The 21,767-nt window shown below is 43.5% G+C and overlaps 1 protein-coding gene across 8 annotated transcripts in view; it reads left to right on the top strand.

Annotated features, from left to right (window-relative positions):
• auts2a (activator of transcription and developmental regulator AUTS2 a) overlaps window positions 1–21,767 on the top strand; it is a 1,173,696-nt gene that overhangs the window by 781,646 nt on the left and 370,283 nt on the right. For all 8 annotated transcript variants that reach the window (XM_069911140.1, XM_069911145.1, XM_069911143.1 and 5 more), the window contains exon 5: window positions 1,261–1,290. In XM_069911140.1, the coding sequence (XP_069767241.1) occupies window positions 1,261–1,290 (30 nt within the window). The remainder of the gene's footprint in view (window positions 1–1,260; window positions 1,291–21,767) is intronic.

Raw genomic sequence — 21,767 nt, forward strand, 5'->3', positions numbered from 1 at the left:
AGGGGACATAGCCTTAAGATTTGGGGGAAGTAGAGCTGAGGCTTTTTACAGAGAATAGTAAATGTGTGGAATTCTCTGCCCAGTAAAGCAGTTGAGGCAGCCTCATTAATTGTATTTAAGACACAATTCAACAGATTTTGAATAGTTGGGAAATTAAAGGTGATGTGGAAGTGGCAGATAGTCAGAGCTGGGTCCATGGTCAGGCCAGCCATGATGTTACTAAATGGCGGAGCAGGCTCAATGGACTAAATGGCCTTCCCCTGCTCCAATTTCTTCTGATCTTCCCCTGCTCCAATTTCTTCTGTTCTTATTTTTCATATGCATTAGCAATTGATTTGTTTTAAATCAAGTTTATTTAACCTCAGAACTACTTTTAGTTTGTGCATAAGAATGGTAGCTGAAAAAGTCAGTTCTGTGTCACCCTTCCATACTCGCATGTCTGTCCATCGCCTTATGTACTATACCACCAAGACCACCCGCAAATTGGAGGAAAAACACCTAATTTTCCATCTGGGCACTCTCTCCCCCCCCCCCTTCCTTTCCCCTTTTCCAGTTCTCCCTCCCTTCATCCAGCCATCCCTCCTCCCCCTGATCACTGCTGTCCTTCCCATCCCTTCTCCACCTATCACCTCCTGCCTTTGCAACCACCCCCTTCCCCCCAACTCTTTTGTTCAGACACCTGCCGACATTTTTCCATAGCTTGATGAAGGGCTCAAGGCAGAAACGTCAGTTACGTATTTTTTTTGCGACATAAAGGACACCTACTAAGTTTCTCCAGCATTTATGTCACAGATTTTCGTGTTTTATTTCTGAAAATATCTCTGCTGAGTTCTATGACATTTTACTTTAATCAATGTGTATCTTTTGCTTTAGCGGGTGTTTTTATGAAAGCAAAATCCTTAATGCTCCTCAATTTCACATGTAAAATCACCCAACTGAGGGCAAGGGAAATGGCTGATGAAATTCGTTTTGCCCAGGGATGTTCGCTGAAAGTTATTAGTTTGTGACCACTCCAGGATGCACTTCACTGTCATTTTGGGAATGAATTATTTTGAATCACTGTTCTGATTTGCGCTCAGTAATAGTGGGAAATTTGCAACTAATTTGAGTGCGATTGCTTTTTTTAGTCAAACTCCGATGTTCGAGCTAGAGGTGGGAGGGGAATAGAAACCAGGCCATGTCGATGAACATTCTTCTGGTTTTTTTAAAATCCAACCTTTCACCTGTATGTCTTAATACCTTTTTCCCTTTTTCTTTCAGTGTGACAGTGAAAGTGACCCAGATGAGAAGGTAAGATTTTTTTCAGAATCAAACAACGTTATCATTTATGCAGGTTATTTATTTTATTTTGAGAAGTTGTAAACGAGATCCATGTGTGTGGAAAATGGTTGGATGCGGAAACAAGTTGTGTTTCCTTTCTGCGTGTTTGGAGAAGGAAAGTTTTTCTGATGTGACTGAAAGAAAGTACAGCTGATCGTCTCCGCAATCTGGGTTCCTTGTGTGAATTCAGAGGGAGAAAACACAGCTTTCAGAATTGATTGGTTATTGTCTGGCTGGTGTAATTGTCATTGAGACTGCAGATCTTTGATGGGAATGCAACAACATTTCTGGACCATATCCTGAAAAACACATGAATTGCTTGTCATGACATTCTGCCCGGGTTCAGCTTATTGTATCTGGACCAGTACGAATGAAGTATTAGCGAAATAAAAGAAAAATCATGTTTTGAAAATAAATAAATCAATGAGTTGTGGGATTACAGCATGGGATGGTACTTGAAGAAGTAATCACAATTAATACTTGAAAACAAGCAAGTTTAAAATTGGTTATACTTATAACTTTGCTTGATATCAATTTGAATTGGGAATGTTTGGGGATTGTAAGATTCTGCTCATTTAATAGTGATAATTGGATCTGGTACAGCTCTCAAAACGTGTTTGGGGTCCTTTCCGTCGTGGATGGCTGTATACGTTGAGATTGGCCACCTTGTCTCGACATTAGTGACTTATCAAGAAGATGCTGATGACGAACATGAGTTTGTTCGATGAGAATATCCAATTAAATGAATTCATTCTGTCCTGTTGTCACACTGTGGATTTTTACATGAAATCCACTTGATTTTTTAAATTTGGTCTATAGTTCTCTGTCTGAATACAGTTAATCAAACTGCAACATTCTGGGTATATGTCTTTTTTTCATGATTAATGGCTTTACGGAATAGCCAACGCTTAAAGATCGGTCTCTGAAATGGAAGTAAAACAAGCAATTCTACAGACACCATGGTTGAAGTAAAAAAACAAGGCTGGAGAAACTCAGCAGGTCACGCAGTGTCCTGTATCTTTGGCTTGGCTTCGCGGACGAAGATTTATGGAGGGGGTAAAAAGTCCACGTCAGCTGCAGGCTCGTTTGTGGCTGACCAGTCCGATGCGGGACAGGCAGACACGATTGCAGCGGTTGCAAGGGAAAATTGGTTGGTTGGGGTTGGGTGTTGGGTTTTTCCTCCTTTGCCTTTTGTCAGTGAGGTGGGCTCTGCGGTCTTCTTCAAAGGAGGCTGCTGCCCGCCAAACTGTGAGGCGCCAAGATGCACGGTTTGAGGCGTTATCAGCCCACTGGCGGTGGTCAATGTGGCAGGCACCAAGAGATTTCTTTAGGCAGTCCTTGTACCTTTTCTTTGGTGCACCTCTGTCACGGTGGCCAGTGGAGAGCTCGCCATATAATACGATCTTGGGAAGGCGATGGTCCTCCATTCTGGAGATGTGACCCATCCAGCGCAGCTGGATCTTCAGCAGTGTGGACTCGATGCTGTCGACCTCTGCCATCTCGAGTACCTCGACGTTAGGGGTGTGAGCGCTCCAATGGATGTTGAGGATGGAGCGGAGACAACGCTGGTGGAAGCGTTCTAGGAGCCGTAGGTGGTGCCGGTAGAGGACCCATGATTCGGAGCCGAACAGGAGTGTGGGTATGACAACGGCTCTGTATACGCTTATCTTTGTGAGGTTTTTCAGTTGGTTGTTTTTCCAGACTCTTTTGTGTAGTCTTCCAAAGGCGCTATTTGCCTTGGCGAGTCTGTTGTCTATCTCATTGTCGATCCTTGCATCTGATGAAATGGTGCAGCCGAGATAGGTAAACTGGTTGACCGTTTTGAGTTTTGTGTGCCCGATGGAGATGTGGGGGGGCTGGTAGTCATGGTGGGGAGCTGGCTGATGGAGGACCTCAGTTTTCTTCAGGCTGACTTCCAGGCCAAACATTTTGGCAGTTTCCGCAAAGCAGGACGTCAAGCGCTGAAGAGCTGGCTCTGAATGGGCAACTAAAGCGGCATCATCTGCAAAGAGTAGTCCTGTATATAGCAAATGTAAAAAGACATTTCTAACGTTTTGGGCTTGACGAAGGGCTCAAGACTGAAACATTGGTTATGTATTTTTGCCTTTGCTATATACAGGACACTGCTTGACCTGCTGAGTTTCCCCACCCTTGTGTTTTTACTGTATCTGAAATGGACTATGTTTTACCCGTTGAGCAAGTGTAGTGGGAAGCTGGAGTCCCCAGTGTTTAAGACAACTTGTTTGCATCTAATTACAAGAGATGTTCTATGAAATAAAGGCTCAGCAATGAGAACTTACAGATGTCCCCTGAACATTTCAATTAATCACAGTGAGCAAGACTAGATTAGTCTGCAGGATGACCAGTCAAAGTGGAGTTGGAGTAGCATAAGAATTATTTGAACATAAAGGTGCACCCTGAAATGATAATTCAATTTTTATATGACACACCATCATCAGAAGGCTGAACAGCATGAATTAGATAGTTTCCAAGGTTCATGTAACCTGGGAATTAATGAGTCCCTTAAGAATCAAGTCAGGGTCTCTCTGGTAAAATTTTGATCTCAAGTTAAAGCTAATTGCCTGAAGCACTGAAGCATTAATTTTGAGCTTTACCTTATTGTAGAATCATTCCCCATTTCTGAGAATGAATTATGTATTATACCATTTTGTGTCTCAGGACTGTCTCGCTGTAACAGGTGACTAAAATCTAATATTTGATCCCTCCCCCAATGGCTCAATTAGTAGGCACTGCGTAGTGTGAAGCCTGACTATATGCCCCATGAATGCATGGGCTTGTTCCATGATTAGTGCTTAGTTAGCCCTTCCTTGTGGGCCTAGTCATGAAGGAGCTACAGGCAAACTCAAGCCCCAGAGATGAGAAGTAAAGAATAATCAGACTGCATTCCCACTTCTAATTATCATCCAGTTATTCATGCTGAAAAGTGGAGATTGCAGCCCGGATCTCACTGCCTAAATCTTACTGCCTAATTGTGCCAGGCCCCTAATTTAGGAGGCCTATCTCAAATTTCCACTCGTGCGGTTTTCTGGTGGTTGGGCATGTATCAATGAGCTGAGAAAAATCCCTTGCTGGAAATGCCACTGAGAGCCACACTCCATCTATGCAAGCTGTTGAAGGCATGTAATATATTTTTTATATATTTATATGTATATATATATATATATATATATATATATATATATATGGCAGGGTGGGGAGTGAGAGTTTCTTGTCATAAACATAAGTACAGTGTACAGATGGTGGAAAGGTTTTGCTTGCTACAACCATACAGATAAGTGATATTTGCCAAATCCAGCAGTATAAATTACCACAATATGCCATGACAGAGAAAGAGATAATAAGTATACAATAAATATTCAGATTTGGAATTTAAAAAGATGTGACTCCTCAATCACGCAGACAGATCTTTTGGTGGTTCTGAATTAGTTTACGGTCAGGATTGTACAAGGAGGTTCAAGAGCACGATAGCTGTTGGAAAAATTTTGTCCCTGAAACCGGAGGTGCCAGACTTTAGGCTTCAATCCCTTCTGCCTGAAGACTGCAACAAGACAGGGACCAGTGTGATAGGATGGCTACTTGATGCAGCATCTCACACCGATGCCCTTGATATCACTTTCTGTTGTCTTCAGTGTTCCTGGGCAACTGAGCTTCCTAAACCAGGCCATGATGCAACAAGTCGGTTTATTTCCTACCTGTAGAAGTGTGATACTAGTATTTGACAACATACCAAGTGTCCCTAACGTTCTGCAGAACAATATTGTCTATGTATGGATGAGATAGGTGTGTCAGTGTGAATCAGAATCATGAACTTGTCACGAAATTCGTTATTTTGCAACAGCAATCATAGTGCAAACGTTTCTATAAAACCACATTACCTAATGTCAGTAGGTACAAGGTTCCTCAAACTCTTTCTAATGTCCACAATGAGCTCTTTGGACTTGCTGATGTTGAATAAAAGGTGGTTGTTCTGGCACCATGTAACCAGATTCTTGATCTCCACTCTATAGCATTACCTCTTATCCAGTCGACCAGGGCAATTTTGTCATGTGATTCATAGATTGCATTGGAGCTGAACTTAGCTGGGCATTGTGGGTGAAGAAGGAGGCAAACAGGGGATTAAACATGCAGCTTTGAAATGCTCCTGTTTTGATGGTCAGCAAGAAGGAGGTGATGCACACAAAAGGGCAGGAGAAACTCAGAAGGCCACACAGCATCCATTCAGGAATGGATGAAGGACTCAGGCACAAAACCCTTGACTCTCTTTTTACTTCCAATGGACGCTGTTTCTCCAGCATATTTATGTATTGGATTGGACCCCAGCATCTGGAGATTTTCTTGTTTACCTTTCAAGGAGGAGGGGATGTTGGGGTCTGCCAATGAGGACATTGTGGATCCAGTTGCAGACAGACAAACAGAGGAGATGGGCTAACTGTAGGATGTAGTATTACTGACGGGGCTAACCAGCATGGACTGACCAGGAATGTCTGAGATTTAGAACGGACTAATCCGAACTGTACTGGATACCAAATGGATGATACAGGAATTTGTGGGATGCAAATTCCCGGCTCTGTACAGGAAACAGTGCGCAATCGGTAGGAATGCAAAGAACCCATCAGGGCCGCTGGGAATCTGCTCTGAAAGGGTGAGCTGGTGAAAAAATATAAGAAGAATCGGGATTTATTGTTATGAAATTTGTTGTATTGCAGCAGAATCACAGAGCAAACATTCATATTATAACCATCTTACAACATTACTAGAAATTTTTTAAAAAGTGCACGGAAAGTAAGGCTCATAGTTATTCAGGAATCTGATGGCAGCAGGGAAGCAGCTGTCCTGGTGCCATTGAGTGCTCGTCTTTAGGCTCCTGTACCAAGGTAGCAGAGTGAAGAGGGCGGCGAGGGGGGTCTTTGAGGATAGAGGCTGCTTTTTTAAGACACCGCCTCATGTGGATGTCCTCGGTGGAGTGAAGTCTGGCGCCTGTGATGTCACAGGCAGAGTTAACGACCCTCTGGAGTTTATTGTCGACCTGAAAATAAATGATCTATGCAAAGCTCTTGTCTGAAATAGCCATAAAATGCAGTAGGATTGGAAAGTAATGGAAGGAATGCATGTATTAGCCAGAAATCTGCTTAATTTAGCCAAGGAGCACACAAAAAAAACTACAGCAGTGGCAGTAAGTTGTCTGTAAATTGTGCCAGGATTTATTGGAGACACTAATTAATTCATTGGCACACATGTTGATAATATTGAATGGTGTAGACATTTGAACTTGTGCTTCCGGCACTGAACGTCGTTTACCAGAACACATATGGGAAATATGGTCACAAAAGTTCAGTGCAGACAGTTGGTTTGCCTCCAGGATTTTTCAGGAGTCTTCAGGAATTTTAGATTAATCTCCTTGGACACGGCTTCAAGCAAGTCAGGAAAAACATCAGAGGAACGAACATTTAGAACACTTGTATATCTCTGCATTCTTTGCGTGCAGTTTGATGTGCTTGTAAATGTGTGGCAGATGAGAGAATGGGAGTGAACTCATTTCCGTGGGTGGGGAGAGGAGGAGGTCGGCGTGATTCAATCCAAAGCCCGTTTTCATCCATTCCAAGCTGGTAACCCTCATCAACTTTACTTTAAAAGGAGGAAACTCACATGGCCCACCAACGCTGACAGTGCGAATTTATAAAATCTCTCCTCCTGGATCAGCTGAGAGCAGGTTTTATAGTCCAACAAATGAGAAACTAAATCCTCTCAAACTATGACTGGAGACATGCCAACCATCCACATTTCATGCAGACAGTCAGTCAGCACCATTCACTGCTGCCTTGAGACGCAACATTAAAATCCCAATCTGCTCTGTTCTGGCCATACACAACCATATAAAATTCCCACACAAATTAAAGCCAATGGGAAGGAGCCATGAAAGGCGAGAAAAAAAAAGATAAAGAGAGAGAAAAAAGTCAGAGCGGAATAGGTAAAGAGGAAATGGAAACAGAGATGGGTTGGGGTGGCGGTGGGGGGGGGGGGGTTACCTAAAATTAGAAATTTCGAATGTCAGGCTATTCAGTTTTTTAATTTTAGGAAATCCGCCACCCCCATCTGATCCACTGTTTCAGTCCTCTTGTTACCAACTCCTGTACTCCATTTCTCTCTCTTTCTTCCTTTCTAACTTTTTGTTTCTCCCTCCACCTTCCCTTCAAAATGATTTCACCTCTTACATATTCCGTCCCTATCACGTTTCAGCTCCTCTCCCAGGTTCTTCTTATTTAATAGTTTCAATTCAAAATGTTGACTTTCCAATATCTCCTCATGGATGCTGTCTAATCTGCTGAGTCCCTCCAGTGCACGCGTGCTCTCTCTCTCTCTCTCTCTCTCTCTCTCTCTCTCTCTCTCTCTCTCTCCCTCCCCCCTCTCTCTCTCTCTTCCATGCACACACACTCTTTCTCTTGCTCTCTTTCTCTCACTCTCTGAATCCCTCTCCAACTCATGATTCCTTACCTTCTCTCTTCTCTACTGATCTTTGTTCGATCTAAATGTTATTTTAATTTTTTGTATTGAAACATACAGTACGTTCACAGGCCATTTTGGCCCAAAGGTCTATGCCGCCAAATTTACACCCAATTAACCTACAATACCCGGTATGTTTTGAATGGTGGGAGGAAACCGGAGCCCCCGGGGAAAACCCACGCAGACACAGGGAGACCTACAAACTCCTTACAGACAGCATGGGATTCAAACCCGATCATTGGGCACCCTCTGGATGCAGTAAATGAGTTCTTTGGAGGTACAAGGGAAGTGTTGCTTCACCTGAAAGATCTGTTTGGGACCTCGGACCATGGTGAGGGAGGACGTGTGGGTGCAGGTATTACACTTCCTACAACCACAGTGGAAGGTGCCGGAAGGAGGGGGGGGGTCGATGGGTGGGGAGGGAAGAGTGCACAAGGGAGTTACAGAGGGAGTGGTCCCTATGAAAGGATGAGAGGGGAGGAAAAGGAAAAATATGTCTGGTGGTGGGGTCCTGTAGTAAGTGCCGGAAATTCTGATGGAGAATGTGTTGAATGCGGAGGTTGGTGGAGTGGTAGGAGAGGACAAGGGGGATTCTTTGTTTATTGTTTCTAGGGGCAGGTGGTCTAGGGAAGATGAGCGAGGAATGGAGGAGATGCAGATGAGGGGCGAGTTAAAAGTGGTGGAGGGGAAGCCACATTTGTGGAAGAAGGCAGACATTTCAGAGGCTCTGGGCTGGGAGACCTCATGTTGGGAGCAGATATGGCAGAGACGGAGAAGGGGATGGAGTCCTTGCAGGGGACAGGGTGTGAGGACGAGTATTCCAGGGAGTTAGAGGGTTTGTAATGAATGTCAGTGGAGAGTCCGTCTCCTGAGCTAGAGACAGAGAGATCCAGTAAAGGGAGAGTGTTATCGGAGGTGGACCAGGTGAGTTTGAGGTCCAGTGGAAATTGGCCGTGAAATTGATGAAATTAATGACCTCATCACGGGTGCATTATTCCACCCCAATGTAATCATCGATGGACTGGAGCAAGAGTGGGGGGTGGGGGGAGTTGGGTGGTGTCTTGGCTGTGTAGGTTTGGAGCAGGTTTTACTGCACAAAACCCACAAACAGGCAGGTATAGTTGGGACCCATGCAGGGTACTAGTGGAGCTGATCAAGGCTGTGACAAAAAGACTTTGCCAACACAATAATGAGTGTCAACAGCAACGAACAGAACATGAGAACGCAGATGGTATCGATGCAATGATCAGGAAGTATTGTCCACACTGACCAATAGACAAGATCAACTCAGTGATCAAGAAGCATATTGTCAATGTTGACTAAAGGGCATTATCAATACAGTGAACACGGGCATTGTCAGTGACAAGCAACAGATATGGACAGCACAACACTGAGTGGGTATGGTCGATACCATGACAGTAATGGCCAGCTTTAAAGGGTTTGTTGGAGCTAGCTCAGCATGGAATAACGCTCCTGACTTAATCAAAATCAGAAGTTATTGTCATGAACAAGGCACAGAATTTGTTGTTTTTCAACTAATCTAACTTTAAGGTAAAGTCCACCTGTTTTGACCATCTGAAATCCTGGCATTCTTGGAACAGATAAATGTATCATCTGCTTTATCATGGATTATTCTCTTTATTTGTTTGCATGTGCTAAAATTGCTCCATCAGTGCCTTTCTGCTATATCAGCTTGGCATGCCACTTAAATAAGATGAAAAAGATGTAAATGTTCCATTTGCAATGTTTGTATTACTTTGGAATCATGAATTAATGTTATTCTCAATTTAAAACTTTAAGCACAGTTTGTTGAAATCAGAAGTTAATCTCTGCTGGAAGCACAGTCCCCTGGGGAACTATTTTTGTAAATGCTTTGGCAGCAATTTCAATTTGCCAAGTTTTTGGCCTCCACCTCCTCCACCACCCCCCCCCCCCCCCCCCCACACAGCTTTATTGCAAAATAAGGAATCTGGGAATAAATGGGGATAAGCAAGGATATATCAACATCAGGCGGTTGGAGGAAGCGGAGAGATGGCAGTAAAGGGATGGCCGCTGAGTGATGGGGGACAATGCAATGATAATGGTGAGGTGACATTGAAGGAGCTGGGGAGGTGGCAGTAATAGAGCAGTAGTATTGTGATGGAACGGTGACATTGTAGTGCGGAATGGTGCTGTTCTGTGCAGTAATGAAGAGCAGATGTGTTGCGTATCGATACAATTGAACTTGTGGTGGGAATAGAGTTGTGAATGTGGAGGGGTTATGAAACCATGGTGGGAGTTGTTGGTAGCAGAACATGGGTGTGATAAGTCAACAATAATTGGTGTGTTAGTCAAGTGGAGGGATGTGATGTTGAATGGAGTTGGTGGCCTGGTGGTGCAGAGGAACATTGCTTTTGCTTCCCCCTTAGACCTATCAAAGCATGACCATCAGACCGTCCAAAGTCTCGCCTTCACTGAAGTCGAGCAGAAAGGAAACGGGGAAGCACTGAGATGGCAGATTTCCCACGTCCACCTGCTGCACGTTTTTGGTCGCAGGTGGCTGATCAATTAATGAAGGTCTGCAAAGAAGGTTTTTGTTGCCTCAATATAGACTGTCAATTGGTCTTGCTGCAGTGAGGTGAGTGAGTTGGCCAAGTAGTCCTGAGCTTAAATAAGGGCTTGGACTAAAAAAAAACTGAGAAGACTCAGCAGGGCTTGAAGCATCCGTGGAAATCTCTGTCACCCTTAACCTCCTGCAGATGCTGCATGACCTGCTGAGTTTCTCCATCGCACTATGACCCCAGTGTCTGCTGCCTTTGCTATTTAAGTTAATACTTCAGTTCTCTGCAGACCAACACGAGGAGCTTCTACCATCTATGAATAGACATTGAGGGAATGCAAATAAAGCTGTGGAGAAGAGTGGACAACCTTCACTTATTCAGTGGCACAGGAAAGCTGTTTGTATTGACCAGCATTTGATATTCATTCTGGGAGGATAGCTGTGCCTCCTTCAACGGCTGATACCTCATTGCAACACTTGAAGTCTTATGTAGGGCTCTGTTACCTTCAAGATTTCTTTATTTTCATGTATAGTACAGAACGTGTAATATTAGTACAAGGCAGTGAAAGAGTTGCCATTAGTGTCGCCAGTGCCTCTAACGGTATGGGAGAAAGAGAGTCGCTTCAGAGTTACTGAGTGTTCTTCTGTCACTCATGCCACGAGGGTAGATCTGGCCGTTGGTGATCAACTCAGCCAGGTGACCTGGAATGGGCCATCAACATTATTCAAGGGCAAACCCATCGTTGTATACACAATGGGTGGAACCTGAGATTTTAGCAAATCTTGAAGGAGGATTGAGATTCATTTTGAATGAATAACAGAAGTTCAAGAGGAAAATACTTCAGTCCAATACAAGGCTCTCTGAGTCGTGAACACAATGATAAATTAAGGCAGAAAGCATTTTCCTCCATGCATGTTGCATTAAATTTACTGAGGTCCTCAACTGAAACAGCTCATTGATCCCTGAAGGTCAGAGGAGGAACAGTCAGTGCAAGTACAATTTTCTGGGGGGCAGTGTCACCCGTTACTATGTCTTGCGAGCCACTGACTGCATTTGCAATTACACAAGCAACCTTCTCCCAGTTTTTTTCTCTCCCCCCCTCCCCCAATATCTTCCATTGCTTCTGCTCAGATTAGGGAGTGGCTTCAAAAGTCTTACCATCCATTGTCACCTCATCTTTGTGATTCCGTGTCCTGAGCAGTTAGCGTTAATGAACAATGACACTGCTGGAGGCTTCGACAATCGACCGGCTTACTGGTCCTGCTCGCATCTGATGTTCATATATGGGGATGTTCACACAAGCAGACTCTTCCCAGCGACAATCTTGCGGAATTGTTTTGAGTGGGAAACCGAGACTATTTTTCTTTTCGTTTCCCATAATTGTTTCAGAGCTGCGTAAATGCTGCAGATCGTAGAAACCAAAAGGACAATCCCTAAACATACCATTCACTCTTTGCTTACTGTCAGCTCCTTTAAAATCTCTCAGTAAATAGTAACTGTGCCTTTCAAACCAAGTCAAAGTGGTGGGAGTTCGGAATAGTTGAATAAGATTTATCATATGTAACGCTCACATGTAACATTAGGGGGAATTTGACCACAACGGAGGCAAGGCTTAAACTTTGGCTGATGTTGGGATGAAAGGCGTGAAATCCATGTCCTATATTGCAGATGCCTGTGCACTAAATGAAGATCATCTGGCAGTAGGTCCCATAGTATGTATGGTTAAGTGTCATCTACCTTTGAGAATTGAGAGTACCAATTCAAAATGGCTTCCTTCATGTTGCCATGAGCTGTTGAGCAGTGTGAATAATGACCCTTACAGCAATGCCCAATGCTTTAACCACTTTGATTTTTTACAAGTAAAAGTTAAGACGCTACCATTAGGCCAACTAGGCAGCTGCCTAGGGCGCAGATCTCTCATGGGTGCTGTTGAAGAGTGATTCCCAACAGCTCCAGCACCTCTGCGTCATGAATGACATGGTTGTGACTAATGTGCTATAAGCTCGCGTTAGTCTGCAAGGAGGAGGAAGGAGATACGGCGCACGATGAACGTCACATCAGGGGTTGCAACCCCCCCCACCGGTCAGCACCCCCACCCTCCCCATCCCTCCTCAGCCTGATCAGAACCTCCCCCCACCCTGTGCTCAACCCGGCCGAGGGCACAAAATAATCTGGCACCAGCCCTGGAGGCAATTGCACAAAGCTGGTTATGGTCAAATTATCAACAAAAGTGACAATAAAGCTGGTGGAACCAAATTGCAGCTACTGTGCCTCAGAAAAAGCTGCAACAAATATATATCTTGGTAAAAGCTTGGATCACAGCCTAAAAAAAAATTGCCTTTAATAAATTGACCAGATTTACTACTGCCATGTGCATTCTCCACATTTAGCAATGGGATTTAATAGCTTTACTGTTTCACAAAGGTTTCTCAATTGAATTTGACAATCACAAAAATTGAGTTAAACGAGAACGTCTGCAGACGCTGTGATTGTAGTTTAATACACCAAAGTGCTTGCGAAACTCAACAGGTCATTCAGCGTCCATACAAAGCAAAGATAACTGAGCCCTTTGTCAAGGTATGAGCAAAAAGCAGGCAGGGGCCTGAATGAAAAGGTGGGGGAGGGGCACAGGCCAACAGACAAGAGGTCAAACATGGATATGGGTGGGAGGGCAGAAGAGTAAAAAAGCTGGGGGTAGCTCTCTGATGACGGGAAATGCTACACTTGCGTCCACTCCTCCTCCCTCGCCCCAAACAGTGAAGCAACACTTGTGAATCTGCCGGGGTCATCTACTGCAATTGGTGTTTCTGTTGTGGCCTCCTATACATCGGAGAGACTGGGCGCAGACTGGGAGATTACTTCATTGAACACTGTCCAGTGCAATAGGAGGCGCCAACCAGTTCTGCACCCCATTCCCCTGGTGACTTGATCTCATGCACTGCCAAGTTTGAGGAACCACACTTAATATTCCATCTGAGCACTCACCGATCAGACGGCATTAACTGGTTTCTGCTAGGCCCCTCCCCTGTTACTCTCTTGTTCCCATCCCTGTCGTCCAGCTCCCCACCCTCTTCCCTCTCCACTTCAGAGTGCTACCCCTTGCCCATCACTCCTCAGCTTTTTTTAAAAATCTTCTGCCCTCCCACCCGTATCCACCTCTTCTCTGCTGGTTTGTGCTCCTCCCCTGGCCCCTTCTTCCTTCCTTCCCCAAAGTGTTATTCAGGCGCCTGCCTGCCTGCAGTTTGCTCATACCTTAGGCCCGAAATGTAGGTTGTATATCTTTGCTTCCTCTGGACGCTGTGTGACCTGCTGAGTTTCTCCAGCACTTTTGTGCATTAAATCACAGGAATTGACTGGTGCTGCTGTGTCTGAGGGATGCAGATTTAATGGTCCATTATCGAAGTGCTGTTCATATTTAAAGTGTAAAGGGACTCCAAGGCCTATAAACGCAGTCAAATGCAGAATTTTAGGCTGTCAACAGGACAATATATTGTTTGGATCTACCACAGGGGACACAGAGGCAATCTTTATGATGGGAACATTTTGTACTTCAAGGCACATTTTTTGTAACTTAAGGAGTCTGAACAGCTGTGCACCATAAATAAAGATGAATAATTAGAATTAATAATCAGTTGCACATTTTGTGTTGGTTGTTGGGTTGGTTGGGGGCTCAAGCTAGTGTTAACCAGATTGTTTATTCAGCTGTCATTTTAGGCAGTAATCTGCAAATATATGTGACATCAAGTACTTTGCAAATCCCAAATGATTACTACTTTATCTTCAGAGTGTAATGGGAATTTCAAATGTGTACTTCGCAGGAAAATATAGATCAAGATTGGCACTGAGCACATGCTTTACTCCACTCATTATTCTCCTCTGACTATGCAAGTCGAGCACATTAGGGAAATCGGCCAGAGCAAAGTTCCTGTCAAAAATAATTCCGGGAAGGTTGTCCAGAAATCTGTTTGTAAAATAATGGTGTTCACTACTGAAATGGTACTTTTACCCTGATCGAATGAATCGCTCCCTGGATAGCATTGTCCACCTACGGCCGACCTCGGGGTCTGTGAGATGCGGAGAGAAACTTTGCCCAGGGTTTTGGCTCCTGAGCGCAGTCTGCTTATTTTCCTTTAGAAGGATGTGTGCATGGTACAGGTTTAACGCTCAATTCTCTTATTGCCTCACGATCCAACCAAAACTGCCATTCAGGACTGTGCACGAAGAATGGTCACTTGCGTAAAGTGGTGGGTGATTGTTGTTCTCAGGGGGAAAGAAAGCATTTCACCGGATTATCTGTAACACAAAGACAGAAAATTAAGCGAGAAAGGGAGAAATGATGCTTATTCCCAGAGCATACCTAATCGCTCTGTTTCATATAACAGCATTAGCTTGTCAAAAATCTTGAACTGAGTCCTGGAAAACAAGTCAATAGTTTTCAAAAGTCATGGCTCCGTTTCCTTTACTCTGTCAGATGACGAGCGGAATTGCCACATTCTCCATAGTCCACTTGACTGTTGATGCTCCTTCCCTGTGTGGTTGGTCGCTATCCCAGATCCTGCATTTGCTCCTCACTAGAGAGTCCAAGGGTGCACGCACATATATAAAAGAGGATGTAATTGCCATCAAAAAGCATAGAACATTACAGCATAGAAAACAGGCCCTTCGGGTCCGTACCAAAGGTTCCAAATGCCAGAGAAATCCAGCGAACACAAGGCTATGGGGGAATTTTACAGTCTCGTTCACAGCAGCATGGGAGGAGGAGGTCATAATTAGCTACAGTGAAACCGTTGTAATCTTTCTCAAGAGCAACCAGCAATTTGGGACAGCAAATTGGAGGTTGGCCTTCATTATAAGAGAATTTGAATACTTCTATTTGTGTCTCAGGTGAGACTGGAATATTGGGCACAATTTTGGTTTCCTTACCTAAAAAGATTCTTCCTGTTGAGGAAGAGTGCAAAGACAGATTGAGAAGACCAGGCCTATAATCTCGACGGTTCAGAAGAGTGGGAAGAGATCATAATGAAAATTCTGACAGGGGATATTTCACCAGCTGGGGAGTCTGGAATGACAGCAGCAAAATAAGGGGCAGGACTTTCGAAAGTCTGCAGATATCTTGATTGACTTTACAAGTAAATGTTAAGACGCCACCATTAGGCCAACTAGGCAGCTGCCTAGGGCGCAGACCTCACATGGGTGCTGTTGAAGAGTGATTCCCAACGCTGGAATCACAACGCTGGAGGAGCTCAGCAGGTCAAACAGTGTACTTTTTATATAGCAAAGAGAGTGATGCATAACCGACATTTCAGGCTTGAGCCCTTCATTAGGTAGGCCTGAGTTGAGGAGATACAGTATTTCTTCACGCAGAGAGTGGTCACTATTTGGAATTCTCTATTGGGTGTAATGCAGAGGTCAAGTTTATTTAAAATAGAAATTGATGAGTAAATTATATTAATAAAATCAAGGTATAGTGTTGAGGGAGGCATCATGAGTGATGGAACAGGCTTGAGAGTTTTGTTTCTGCTACACATTGCTGAGAAATCAGATACATTAGGTGTACACAAAGTTGACAAGACCACAAAAGATACAAGGGATCACATCCACCTGCATATTGTGGCTTTCGAATAATCACCTGAATTGGATTAAAGCCTTCAATGGTGGGTTTATCCTGGTTTAATGTGGATTATGACAAAAGCTGATCCCTGAAGGGGGACAACATATTTGCTACATATTTTCCTCTTTTTTGAAAGCCATGAAACAGTCATGAAGAATATTTGGTGCTCTGACTCCAGTCCAGATTGAAACGCAGCTATGGGCTGAAATGCTTCCTTTGCATTTCATCAGGCATTTCAAAAGTTTCCCTTAATTATTCAAGCATATGCGGCTTGATATGAAGACAAATGGTGCTTGTTTGATATTCTTAAAGTCAGGAAATGAAAAAAGTGCTCTCCTGAGGAATGGCATTCTGCTTCATTTAGATGATGGACGTACACATGTTTCACAGATAAGAACAGTTGCTTGGCTCTCATTTTCATCCTTAAAGAACAGTTATGTCTGTCAGCTTGTTGACATGTGCATTATCCTTGTCATTTGGAACAAAGTGACCTGTGGGAATGGGTACTCAGGTGAGACATGTTAATGAGCTGTTGGATGACAGGTAAAGTACATGCTATTAAACCAGAATGTTTATTAGTTTTCTTTTAGCTTTCATGACAGAGCTCCTTCCAGGGCAAAGTCACTTGTGCTTTGTGAGTGCGCGTGCAAGAGTGCACATGCGAGTGCGCATGTGTGCCTCATGTTTTCTTTACTCGGGTAATGGAGATCATCTTTGGTATGCTTCTCCGGAGGAGTCAATTTATTTAGGAAGGGGGAACCAGTTATCTTGAATTTTGTGCCATCTTGTGGTTTAACCAGAAAAGTAAACTGAAGGATGGAGATCCTTCCACAACATGAGTGACAGGTCCAGGATGCTCTGGGCTGGCAGGAAACCACAAGCACTGCTCAGATACTTTCAACGCTCCACGCATGAAAGAAGGCTTGGCTTTCTCAACATCTGGTGGCCCTACTCGGATGGCTCGTCGGAGCCCCAAGACGACGATCTTCCAACTTGTGGCCATAGAAAAAGATGAATGATAGCACCTCAGAAAAAAATTAAGATAAAAACTAGGATGAGAAGCAGGTTTGCTTCATTTTTCAGTGAGTCTTAGTTGATTTACTTTCCTTGGTTAATTTTGTGTCTGAAAATTTATCAGTTGAGTCCTGAACATTGACATGGCTGCTGGGATTCAGACTTCTAAGATTTACAATCCTTTAAATGAACTGCCCTCTTACAATAAGGCTGTGTCAATTTGTTCTATATTCCTCAGCCAAGAGATATATGCCATGCCAGCTCCATTGATAATTTTCCATTGGAGAGGATCACCTCTTAATCTTATAATCTGCAGGGACTTTACACATATACATTGTCTCTCTCTCTCTCTCTCTCTCTCTCTCTCTTTCTCTCTCTCTCTCTCTCTCTCTCTTCCCCCCCCCCCACCCCTGTCAAACTGAACCTTTGTGCCACTTTCACTGATGTGTATGTTGTTTGTTTGAAGTGGAGACCCAAAGGTGGACAAGGTGGGAGTATAGTAGAGAGCATTTCCTAATGGAACTCCACAAGCTATTAATACCACAGAATGCATTTTTTTTGGACCTCAGTTGGTTTTCATTCTCTATAACAGCCTGATTGAACAGCTGGTCTCTGCGCAGGCAAGGATAGCTCCAGTCTGGATGACTTGAGGCTCCTGAACAAATCCCATAACAGTGTCCTCATGCTGCCCTTGCTCGGCGCTAGTCGATCCTTTGTTTTCAATGTAATCTTGTACTTTGAAATTGTGCTCGCTACATGGCTGTATGAATGTTGGAGATAATCTGCTGGCCTCCTTGCAGAAGGGCCTTTCTCATAGTGCTAGCTATTTTGTGACAAATAAACTGTGATCTACTTCCGATGCAATTGTCGAATTCCCCAGCTGACAACTTGGGCGAATTTTATCTGTGAGCCCAGGGTTTTTTTCCCCCCCTCAAATAAACTTTGTTCACAATAATGCATACATAAAAAGAAAAACAGTGTAGTCTTTTCACATTTGTAATGACATATTCATATGTACATTTTGGTTTTGGTTAATCATTTATAGGCCCTTGTTTTGCCAACTCTCACAAATGCCAAGCATTTCCCGAGCTGCATAATCCTTCATTTTCCTCAGTACCTGTGTAAGCTTGTACTACTGTGGCTCTCTCAGGTTGTTCCCCCTCCTGTTCCCCGCTAGTCTCAACCTCTCACTGCCTGGCAGTGGAATAGCATCTTTTTTTTTGTCTCAGACTGAGGAAGGAGCTTTGCTGTTTTATTCCCTGCAAGTGGCCTCTCCCTGTCCCATCCCCCTCAAACTCACAAGGAGTATAAGTGGAGGATGGTTGGGGGTTCTGTTTCATCAACTTTTTGTCTGACTCCCACCATGCCTTTTTTAGGTGTCAAAAATACATTGCTATGATGTATATAAATGGCAGGCATTGATTTTAATTGGAGGTACACAGGAAATGGTCGATGTTGGAATCTGAAGCTGGCTGGAGGAAATCAGCGAGTCAAGTAGCTTCGGTGGGAGAAATAAAGTGGCCAAAGTTTAGTGCAGAGGCGTTGTAAAGAGGACACGTTAGGAGTGGTGAAGCAGGGGCCAGTCATATTCTTATTCTGATCTGGGGAAAGAGGACCACCAATAGGAAAGCAATTCAGTAAACTTTGATATTTATAGCCACAAACATTCCTGTTAAGGCCAGACCCTTGAGAGTGATGTGCCTTTTAGATGCAAACCTACCGCAGTGAACAGCACCGAGGTTTTCTTGAATATATTGTTACAGAATAAGTTAATACAATTATGGAATAAAATGTATTTTAAGGGATAAAGTTAGATTGTGAGGGTTTAGGTATTAGTTTATATTCCATAATATGAATCATGGGTCCTCTACCGGCATCACCTATGGCTCCTAGAACGCTTCCATCAGCGCTGTCTCCACTCCATCCTCAACATTCATTGGAATGACTTCATCACCAACATCGAAGTACTTGAGCTGGCAGAATCCGCAAGCATCGAATCCACGCTGCTGAAGACCCAACTGCGCTGGGTGGGTCACGTCTCCAGAATGGAGGACCAGCGCTTTTCCAAGCTCGTGTTTTATGGCGAGCTCTCCACTGGCCACCGAGACAGAGGTGCACCAAAGAAGAGGTACAAGGACTGCTTAAAGAAATCTCTTGCTGCCTGCCACATTGACCACTGCCAGTGGGCTGATATCGCCTTCAACCGTGCATCTTGGTGCCTCACAGTTCGGCGGGCAGCAACCTCCTTTGAAGAAGACCGCAGAGCCCACCTCACTGACAAAAGACAAAGGAGGAAAAACCCAACACCCAACCAATTTTCCCTTGCAACCGCTGCAACCGTGCCTGCCTGTCCCACATCGGACTTGTCATTCACCAACGAGCCTGCAGCAGACGTGGACATACCCCTCCATAAATCTTCATCCGCGAAGCCAAGCCAAAGAAGAGAGATATTCCATAAGAGACATTAATATTTCACATAAGACATCTCATTTAAAATGCAAAAGCTATGCCAAAGTGAAGACTACAAGTCTACAGCGACTTTACAGAATCCATGAAGAGTGCCTGTGAAGACATCACAAGTAGATTGTATTGGGCTGATGTTGTAGAATTGAAATGGACTATTGTGTTTCAAGGAACAGCATGTATAAACAGATGTCCAGGCTCAGAAACTGATTAATCTTTTATTGCTAAAGTGGTGCCAGCGATCCACGTTTCTGGTTGAAGTCGGCTGCTCTAAGAGGGGTCATGTGGTTTTGCAAACAAAGAGAAAAAAAAAACATACCATTCTTTGGGGAGAGAAAGAGAGAGAGAGAGAGAGAGAGAGAGAGGGAGATGGTCAGTTTACTGCAGCAGTTGGTGTGAAAGACCGCAAGTTTGCAGACCTGCTGTAAAACCCCATTTCAAGATGGGTTTTGAGTTCTGAGTTCAGCCTATTATAAATCTCTGTCGTTAATTACAGAGACTTTGGCTGGTTAATGTGTTTCTTCTAAATCAAGGGAAAAAAGAATAATTATTTGCAGAAGAAAAGTTATCTCCCACGAGAGGTCAATTTTCTTCGGCAAGACGCTTCAATGGTTGATTGAAGGAGATCATGTGTGTGTCCAATGAACAATGAAACCAATAAAGACCTTTGGAGAAGTGAAAAGTGAATAATTGGACAATGAAACAAAAAAACTTTCCTGAACACAAACACATTACATACATGTGCACTTAGAATTAGAAGGGGATTAAGTTAAGTTAATAGTAATACATTAAATATTGATCCTATTATTATCTATGAAGAAAATTAAAGACTTTTTTGTTAAGTAACCATCGTCTTGGTGAATTTCGGTTGGCTGCTGGTTTTTGGAGTCCTCTGGGCTTGTAACAAGATGGAGATACTCAGGGTGCCACTTTTCCCTGTGATTGCTACTGAGACAAAGCGAGACTTGACAGGCTGCATATAAAGCTTTAGTCGATTTAAGTTCACATTTCCTTTATTTTCAACAGAACTTAAATACTTGGAAATGTTATAAATTGTTCTATGAAATGTTTTTTTTTCATCAAGGGTCAAGAATACAGAAATGTGTTTAAAGAACTTGTCAACAGATGCCAGTGGACGCAAATAGTTTGACACATTTGTCATTTCTATTCTGTGAATTTGCACCATAGTGTATAATTATTCTCCTGACTGCAGTGTACTCAGTTGTAAAGTACATTTCGCATCCAGACTGAAAGTCTCCAATGGGTGAAAATTCATTCATTCACTGGCATTTGTACCTATGTATCATCTTGACTGTGTCGTGTGCTTCTTGGCAACTGGTGTTCCACTGACATCGGTGGTACCAAACTCCAACATATGTGGCTCTGATGTGCTCATTCACAATTCTCTGTCATTCCAGGTGAGTGACATTAAAATTGCCTGTGGTGAGTTCCTTTTGGTCTCTGCTACTTGTTTTTCAAAGCAGAATCTGTACCTCTGTGCTGTGTCTTGATATTATTGCTCTTGAGGTAGGAATCAAAGTCATGCAGTTCAAATGAGTGATCACCTCAATGTGTTAATGTAAACGGTATAAATCAGGGAAAGAGCCCTTCTTCAGCAGCTTTTGATTAATGGTATAATTTTAGGTCCATGTGGAGTGGATGACAAAAGGGAATTGTTAAACCATAGTTTTAAGTCTTACAAATTTAAGCAGAGGGTTGAAGCCACAGTTGCTTTATGAGAAACTGGAAATGGAAATGGTATTGAGATGCCAGTGGCCAAGAAATCAGTAGGCCAGAGTCCCAGTCATAATGCCCAATGATAGGCAAAATTTATTGCTCTCACTTCAAAGTAAACATGCCCAATGAAGGATGAGAGTGATGTCTCGCCAGAGACAGTACCTGCTTAAGTCAAGCGATGGGGGAGTTGGAGCGAGCGTCTAGTTGGTGATGATTGCTACTATTATTCCCAACCCTTGTTTCCAGCGCCACTTTCCTTCTTTGTTCAAGATGTGCTTTGTGGAAGAAAATAAGTTGAGCATCTAAAACGTTCTCAACGCCCACCTGGCTTCTGGCCTAACATGCCGTGGCCCATGAGTGGCAATGACTGAGCAATATTTTCACTGAACATAGAAACTCCCAATCAAAATCACTTTAATGAGACTCCTATTTGTGAAGTTTCTTCACCAGTTTCCACATCCTTAGTTCTGTTGTAGATAATGCACCCCCTGAGATCTGCCTCCATTCAATGCATTTTTGTGCCTTTGTCTTCAACAGCATCAAAAAGCCTGTTTCACAGA

The sequence above is a fragment of the Narcine bancroftii genome, chromosome 14 (genome assembly GCF_036971445.1).
Source record: "Narcine bancroftii isolate sNarBan1 chromosome 14, sNarBan1.hap1, whole genome shotgun sequence".
Taxonomy (NCBI): domain Eukaryota; kingdom Metazoa; phylum Chordata; class Chondrichthyes; order Torpediniformes; family Narcinidae; genus Narcine; species Narcine bancroftii.